The sequence below is a fragment of the Neltuma alba genome, unplaced genomic scaffold (assembly GCF_004799145.2).
Source record: "Neltuma alba isolate B1F8T4 unplaced genomic scaffold, ASM479914v2 tig00002219_pilon, whole genome shotgun sequence".
NCBI classification, from domain to species: domain Eukaryota; kingdom Viridiplantae; phylum Streptophyta; class Magnoliopsida; order Fabales; family Fabaceae; genus Neltuma; species Neltuma alba.
In genome coordinates this window covers 474-9886 of record NW_021632786.1, presented here as the reverse complement: position 1 = coordinate 9886, position 9413 = coordinate 474, and the positions used below count along the sequence as shown (strand labels likewise).

Below are 9413 nucleotides of genomic sequence, written 5' to 3'. Positions count from 1 at the left end.
ATATGCAATAATCCCATTGAAGCGGGTATAGTTTAGTGGTAAAAGTGCAATTCGTTCTATAAATCCCTTAAGAGTTAAAGGATCCCTCGTTTGATTCAAATTCCGATGAAAAACTTTATTTCTTATCCTAAAAATGTGAGACTTTATAGTTTATAGCAATTCTCTTTAGTTTTAATTTAATAACTAATTTCTTAACATACAAAAAGAGCCTATAAAAACTTTGACCTAAATGAAACTATATAGAAATAAAAAACTACTCGCACTATGTCCTTTATCAAACCTTGGTCAAGCGATGTTGGATTTGGTAATATTTTGAATTGAACTTTTGCTCTAATTAAAAATTAATCTTAAAAATTTTTGTAAAAAAAAATGTCTTCGTTTCATTTACAGTCCATTTCGCCTCCACTTAGATTAAACGACATGTTTTATATCATGCTGGCCAAAATAAAAGTCGGTTTATATGATCCAAAATGATTCGGTGTTTATGCATTTCAACGTCCAACTCACAAACTAAAATATAACAACTTGGTTAATCATTTCCGTTAAATGATTTTGCTAATTAGCTTTACGTGTGAAAGGTCTATATATAAAAATAGAGTAGCCACTGAAAGATCAAATAAATCTTAAAAAAAAACTAAAATTAAAAAAAGAAATTCATATGTTTGAAAGACTACTAAAATGTCGAATGTCAATCATGAAAATTGTTTATGTAAACTTGCTTTCTGCTTTGGCCCCCAAAAAAAAAAACTTCTTTCTGCTAAATTAATTAAATACCAATAATGCTTACATATGCACTTAACGAGAAAGATTTTCTTAATACAACAACCCAAACCATAGACACTTCATGAAGGCCCTGTATATGTGAGATCCGATAAAAAAAATAATCAAATAATTGGACTGTCTAGTATGAGAAGAAAAATTAATCAATTTCCCAATTAATTATATCTTGTATTATTATTTAACTGTAATGTCCTTATCTTCTTATTCCTCTTCTAAAATAAAAGTTAAAAAAATAATTTTTTTATATATATTTAATTTAATAATTAATTAGTGCAAGTTTATTAATTAGTCTGATGAATGCAAGTCCAGTTCAAGAACAGATCAGTCATCCCCTCCATTATTTCTCTATTAAAACATTAGTCCACAGTCCACATGCCACATGGCCCCACCTTCAACCCTATGGAGTAATTAATAATCAATAAACATCTCTAATAATATTTAATTATTTATTCACCTTGGTTTGGGGTTATAAATATTTAATTCTCCAAATACAACTTTACAAATAAAAAAAAAAAAAAAGACCACTATATATATCAGATTCAAACCCATCGTCTAGGCTTCATATATCCATATTGCCTTTCTGTATCTTGTTTTGTTGGATAAGAAGAAAATTCAAAATGATGGCTCTGGCAATTTATAGGAAGGCGTATGGCTACTCAAAGGTGGAGAAGGAAGACCCAGAAGACATAAAGCACAGAAGAGCACAGTTCTTGATCTACAAGGTGATGGAGAAAGCTGATCACGGTTACTATTATTCTCGTCGAAGAAAACCAAAATCATCGTCATCGTCGTCGTGGTCGTTAAGGATCAGAATATCGAAGCTGAAGGTGAAAATAGGAAAGAGACTGAGGAGATTCAAGAAGAGGATTCAGTCCACTGTTTCTTCTGCTAAATCTGGGTTTCATGGACACCTCATGGCTCACTTGAAAACCGTGAAGAATATCATAAGCCTCCCTCCTTTGTTCAAGTGATCTTCAATTATATATATATATATATATATATATATATATCCTACTCCTTGGTATTATTATTGTGTCTCATATAGATATACTGGATCGTTTGATACACAACATGGATACTGCATATGAAATCTCCATTATCGTACGTGTCTGTTTTGTCGGTAACAGCGTCCATGTTTCTCAGATACTGGAGATTTGTTATGTACTCCTTCATTCTACACAAATACAATGAACTCCATAATCTGCGGGGTTTTCATATGTTTTCCCCTTTATCTGAATGATTAAAGAGATCAAGTGGATCTGGAAAGTTTTTTTTTTTTAATTTTCGCCAGTTAATTATGAGATCTTTTATAGCTATATATATATATATATATAAATATATCAGTCTAGCAGCTAGAGAGAGATCAATAACTAACATCACAAATGGGTAGAATTGCAGATTATAGTTTGGATTCAGAATTTTAAGGAGAACGAGGATTATGTGATGATGGTAATGAAGAGTAATAATGGAATAACTTGTGGCAGCTTTTACAAACTTATCGTGAGGTGGAAGTAATTAAATGTTTATGTTATTTTCAAGTTTATCGTATGAGAAGTTCTGACGAGAGTGTGAGACTTGAAAGCTTGACACGTGAGGTCAGATAAATTATGCATATAATAATGCAATTATGAAGAGTAGGTGCAGTTTATTGTTCATTATATTATAACAGTTTCCTCCTCAAATTTAATTTCTCATATATATATATATATATATATATGAGTATGGTTATGTGGGTCCTGGAATATAATATTACACTCCCAACAATAGATTAGTCTCCACTTTGCTTATAATAAGCTTAAATAGATCCATAAATTTGTGATGATTAGGTCTAGCTGTAGGGACTAATTTATCATAATATAGTGAACTAATATTCGAATCTTTATTAGGAAGGGTGTCCGACAATGTTTCAAATAGGATTGCTTCCACTAAGAAAATATCTATGTTTGGAAAAAAATTGTGATGATCATTGAGGCACGTATAGGAAAATAACATCTTCACCTGCTTCATCAGTTTTAATGATGTTTATCAACTTAAAGATATTGATAAAGTAGTAGTAATGATAAGATTAATTATAGTGCTATATATAGTTTTGTGTGTGTGTATATGCGCGTCATCCTATAGTAATCTCTATAGCTTATTCACTTGCTACTATTTGTCTTATTAGAAAGAATACATGCATACATATATGTATGTATATATATGTTGACATCATAATATCTCCCAACATAATTAAGAACTTCCATTTTAAATTATTATCTCTCTTAAAATAAGATTAAAAAAAAAAAAAAAAAGAGTCACTGGCCGGTGGTAGTTACAAATTAAACCACAATTGAATGTTCCATACTGTAATGCAACTGCCAATGTTGTTGGTGGTGAATACCATATGAATATGTAGAGATGTAGATTGGGAAGGCATTTTAGAGAGGGAAAATAATAATAATAATAATAATAATAAAATAATAATAATAATATAATAATAATATTATTATTATTATTATTATTATTATTATTATTATTATTATTATTATTATTTGTGTGGAAATAGGCAACTGATATATATATATTTAATTTATATATCATGACAGTTCTGAATGGTACCCTAATAGCTTAGCAAACCACGGTCTCCTTAATAATTCATCTTCTACTTTCATGGACTACAAGTCAATACATACAATCCGTTCATCAAAATATATAAAAGTCTCAAAATAAAAAGGAAAAATTAATTTTTTATAGTTTTGATTCAGTTTAAACTCAACTTCTAAAATTTAATTTTTATAGTATTGACTTGATTATATAACTAAGTTCCTAATAATCCCTCCATCCAAATATACTCCTTGCAATGCTTATCGATATTACTCCCTTCGAGTTTCTTCTAAAAAAATGATTTGGTTCAAAATATACTCCTCTGGTCCTATTTATAGAGCACAGAAAGAATACATTTTTTGGGTCCTATTTATAGAATATTAAGAGAACTTTTTTATATAGATATACAATTTTACCTTTTATTTGTTATTATGTTGATTTTGTTTACAGTAGGTATAATGTTTATTAAATAGGGTTAAAGTTAAAAACTTGTTAAATTTTAAATGAGAGTTAATGAAATTTAAGATTTTTTTTAGTTTGTCTGAAACATCTAGGAAGTAACTTATAAATAGAATCAGAGGAGTAAGTAATTAGATAGTAATTAATGCTTATTTATCAATTATGTCCTTGCAATTTATCCTTAAATATACCTACTTGTGTTTTTCGTTCTCCTCTATGATCTCATTTAATATGGGTAAAGCTGAAAAAAGGAAAACTTTCAATTTGGAAAACATTTAATGAGTTAACTATATTATTTTTAATACTAATGAATTAGTTAAAATGACTTATCTTGTAAGTTGAGCACAATTAATTAATTCTTGTTAATGGTGTTGTAATGGAGCTGCCCCCTTTCTACAGAAGCAGATAATTAATAAACTCTGCTTCGGGTTCATTCTGAACAATTCCATAAATATATATATATATATAGAAGTAATTGACTATAAATAAAATAAGAGAGTTGAATCTGGAATTGCACGCACAATCGCGAGGTTCATGCATATAAGGCACTCTCTGGTCTAACTTCAAGCGCGGTGTGGTTTCATCTTTCATGCAACCCCACCATTCATTTCAACTCTCTCTCTCTCTCTCTCTCTCTCTCTCTCTACAATATAAATATATGTGCTTGGCTTCACGTTGGAAGGCTTTGAACTGAGGTGGACCGATGGGCTACTCTAACAAGTCAGCTCAGGGCATGTGTCTGCTTTAATGAAGCTGGTTGGTGTTGTAATTTTCATGCCATTGGCCAGAATATACCAGTTAGAATATGCTGCTACTTCGTTGTAATTGTAATATATATATATATATATATATATATATATAGCCCTTTTTTTAGGGAGAATCCTAATTACATCCAGCCGAAATACCTAAATTCAGATTTAGGCCTGCACTTTTAACAAATTCTTAATCAGGCCATGAAACCTAATTAGGGATTTCTAAATGTTGTTAAATAACCAAAATGCCCTTCTTCAATTAAAAAAAAATTGATTAATATACCTCTCCCAAGTAATTCCTCATCTCTTATGATTTTTTTTAGACCAAAAAACATATAAGTAATTTTACAATGTTTGAAATTTGTATATATAACTTACACTATTAAAAATATTTTAATAAAACATGTTAAATTTCAAATATAAGTAAAATTATAAATATAAGTAAAGTTTAAATAAATTTTTTTATTTTCAGTTTTTATAATTTACATTAGTTTTATTTATTTAAACAATGTTGGATCCAACTAAAAACGTAAATGATTACGATTTAATATTAAATTTTTATTATAATTAAAATATTTTAAAATTTTAAAATAAATATTTACAACCTGAAAAAAAATATTTATTTAAAGATTACTTATATTATAATTTGAAATGTTTTATGAAAATATTTTGAAGATTTTAGTTATATTACAAAATTTCAAACACTAAAAAATTATTTATATTTTTTTGTCTAAATATTAATAATAAGAGATGATGAACCACTTTAGAGGGATAAAATAATCAATTTTCATTTTTAACTAAAGAGGGGCATTATAGTTATTTAACAATATTCAGCAATTCCTAATTAGGTCTTATGTCTTGATTAAGAATTTGTTAAAAGTGTAGGCCTCAATTTAAATTTAAGTATTTCAGCAAGATTTAATTAGGATTTTCCCTTTTTTTTATTGATTTCTGAGTAATTAATTACTAATTTATCTCTCAAATCTATAAATAACAAAGAGCGAGGCTTTAAATCTTTAGCCATGAATGACTCTATCTACTCCTAGCTTGGCGTCTTACTTACTGCAGCTTGATGCTGCTTCACATCCTTTCAAATTATTTTTTCCTCGTCATTCCATGCATTTATAAGAAGAATAAAAGGCTGATTTAGTTTGTGAGAAAATACCATTGTCAATGAGCAAATATAGTTTACAAAAGGCCTTGTGGCTAGCTTACCGACTTAAAAGCTCTCTTTTCAAATGAGAGGTCGCGAGATTGATTTTACTTGTAATTTCAAGCTCTTAATACTAATTGCTTGTTTAAATAAAAACAAAAGAAAAGAAAAATATAGAGCTTGTTTTGTTTTGCTTTTGCAAACAATTTTTTTAAAAAACAAAAAAATTAAAGAAAACATGTTTATTAATTTGTTTTTAATTGGTTGTTTAAAAAAACAATATTATGGTTTTGAAAACTAAAAAACCAAAATAATTTTTAAATATTTTCTTCTTTTTTTTTTTGGTATTTTGTATTTTGAAAAATTGGAATTATTGTCAGTGACGGCCACCACTTCACAAATGTAATTTTTAATTTTTTTTAAATGTGCTTTTCTATAATAATTATCCAAACATATGTTTTTATTCGTTTTATTCTCAAAACTTGTTTCAAAAAACAATTTTATAAAATTGTTTTTGTAACAAAAACAAACAAACGGAAAATCATGGAATCAAATGTCACCTCTAAATGCTTTCTCTTTGTATATACCCACTTTACTTCATTCATTTAAATTTAAGTGTCATTAAACCAAATAATTATATATTATTATGGAAATCAACCGGGGCGCTGCGGACTCTCAGCGTCTTTCTGATCTTGCCACTTTGCGAACTCGCTTCTGAGCTTTGTCCACCTGTGCATTGTCCCCATTTTACATGAGTCATCCGTGTACTTATTGGGCCAAGCCCAATCATTTTGGGTTTTGAAGCCCAATAGTTTAATAATGGGCTTAAGAGAGTGGGATTTGGTTTTTGGGGGGGGGGGTTGAAGGTAGTTACCTCATGATTCCAATCAGTGCGAGCAGTGATCCACAGCAGAATCAGAGTCTGCATCATAGTTCCACCGATCATGCCTGTCCATATTCCCTGCATGCATTTCATTTTCGCCATTCTTCATAACTTTCAAATCCAATTTGAAGGAGAAGCCAAGGGATTATCAATTCTTAGATGTAGGAATTGTCAGTAATTAGTTTCTAGGTGTAGACGCTGATTTTATTTTATTTAAAGAGACAGATACTAATAGCCTAAGATTGCTGATAAGATATCAAACTTGTGATATGTTTTTGTTCTCTTTCACGTGGCAGTTATTTTATACCCTATATACTAAAAAGTCCTTTTTTTAGATAAAGTTTAGACAAGTTAGTTCTTGAGGATATGTTTTAGGCTTAAAGAGTACTCACAGAAGTATTCATAGATCACTCATTAACAAAATTCTTACTGTTCATAGTAGAATTCAAATTCAGAACGTTATGAATTATGAGTTATGAGCTGATTTCTTACTAATCAAACCAACTCTTGTCGGTAAAAATTCCTTTTGAACAAAACAAAAAAGAATAAGAGTAGTACCTTAACGCCAAGGTTGAACTTGAACCCCAAGAGACAACCAAGTGGAACCCCAACGACATAATAACATCCCACATTCACATAAGCCACCAGGGCTTGCCATCCACACCCGACAGCCACTCCTACACCATAAACAACCTTCTCTTTCATTTCATGCATTCTTGCTCTCATCATCTTTAATTTCTCAATGAGAAGAGGGGGAGGAGAGTTACCGGACAATACAGGCTGAACGCCATTGAGGATGAGGGTGACGACCAAGAAAAGGGCAGAGATCAGAGACGGCCTCCGCCACAGTTTCGCCGTCAGTGAAAACATAGCTGATGACGTGGCGGAGAGCGAGCACCACCATGGCTTCTATCACCGCCACCACCAACGACACTGTGTTTACTATCACTACTGAGAATTTTGCTGCCTTTGGATTCCCAGCCCCCAGCTCATTGCTCACCCTCACGCTGTTACATCCATGTGCCCACATGTTCATCATCATTCACAATCACCCTACTTCTTTAAACTTAATTAATATTACCTCCCATTATTTTTATAAGATCCAAATAAAATAACCAAATTACGTGGTTTGAGAAATTTGTTAACATTAATTCAAAATAATAAATATGTAAGGAATGTACATTTTTATTTTCTAAATATGCCAGGGGAGGTGGGGAGAGAGAAGTGAAAATAATAAATATATAAGAAATGTACTTTTTAATTTCCCAAATATGCCCCTCAAGGGCAAGTGAGACACTGAAATAGTGAAAAAAAAAGATGATGAAATAGAATGTATGTCAAAAAATAATGCAATTAATTAGAAGTAAATTCGATAAAAATCTATTTAATGTGCAGACAATCTCACAGAGTATTTTTTTTTTCCCCTTCAAATGACAGAATCAATTCAACAATTTGGACCTCATAAAAAGCATAAGAAGGAGTATTATATCAGCAAATTAAATATGACTCACCTTGCAGCTGCATTAAATCCAATTCCAATCTGAAGCAGTAGTCCTGTTATTGCCATGCTGCATGCCACCACATTTATTATAACCATTCATTACATCAGAAATTCATAACCCACATTATTAAACCATCTCTTGGAGAAAAATGAGTTTAGGGGTTTATTTTGATCCTAGGTTATTATTTTAATCTTTTTAGATTAATTATTTAATAACTCCTAACCTTGAAAGGTGTGACTGAAATATTAAATAAGTAAATAAATAAAAAGCTTACCAAACAGAAATAGCATCAAGGGCAAGCTCAGAATCATCAAGCAAGCCAGTGATCAAAACCAGCACCTGAAAATACCAAATCTCGAGGCACAACATGACGGCGGAAGCTGCCGATAGCTTCGTAAAAGCCCAAGCCCATGAAAGGCCTGCAAGCTAAGCCCGGTCCACGTATGCTTACACCTTCTCGACCCAACAATGTACACAAATTGGGCCACCACTATGATCCACCAAGAGAGGCTCAACACCAAAGAGGCCCCAATCAGGCCAAGGCCCAACTTGAAGATCACCACCCAACTGAGCAGCACGTGAAGCACGAGGGTGGCCGCGGAAATGTAAGTACTGGGAGCCACAATGCTTTGCGATTGGAGAAACTTCTGTATGGGGAAGTTCACACAGCGTAAGCGTAGATTTGCGGGATCAGGCCATACACAAAGATGGCGGCCGCTGATGAGAGAGCCGTTGATTCGCCGATCAAGAGCAGAATTTGTTGCTGAATATGTAAACCAGGGTTAGTGGAATCCCGGTTAGGGTTAGAACTATGATTGCTCTTTGCATGTACACACCAAGCAGCTCATACTTGTGCGCACCGTAGGCTTGCCCGCACAGCGTCTCCACCGCGCTTCCCATGCCCAACTGTTGAAAAACAAATTAAATATTATATCATTTTACCCTCACTAAAATAATACACACACAATCTTTAGTCCTGCATTTATAAGTAGAGAGTTTCTTTTGTCATTAATATAAATTATCTTTTTAAATTTAATATATGAATGTACAATTTTATTTTTAATTTATTATTATGTAGATTGATGATTTTTCAGAAAGCATGCTCCTCTTATTCTATTTGCAAGTTAGAGTGAAAGTGTGTACTTTTCTATTTATAAGTCATATCATTAAATTTTTTACATAAATATATTATTTTACTTTTTATTTATTATTATGTAAATTGCTATTTTGTTGAAAAATATATATTGAATAGGGAGGAGAAAAGAAAAAAAGTTATTAAATTATTAATAAAGTTAATGATG

At 31.1% G+C, this 9413-nt stretch overlaps 1 protein-coding gene and 1 pseudogene across 1 annotated transcript; one reads left to right on the top strand and one right to left on the bottom strand.

Moving 5' to 3' along the window:
• Window positions 1-1400: 1400 nt before the first annotated feature.
• On the top strand, window positions 1401-1751 carry LOC114720364 (uncharacterized). Its single transcript, XM_028906011.1, has one exon. The coding sequence runs from the start codon at window positions 1401-1403 to the stop codon at window positions 1749-1751; it is 351 nt and encodes a 116-aa protein (XP_028761844.1).
• A 4487-nt stretch (window positions 1752-6238) lies between these two features.
• On the bottom strand, window positions 6239-9013 carry LOC114720408 (protein DETOXIFICATION 40-like; annotated as a pseudogene).
• Window positions 9014-9413: the final 400 nt, after the last annotated feature.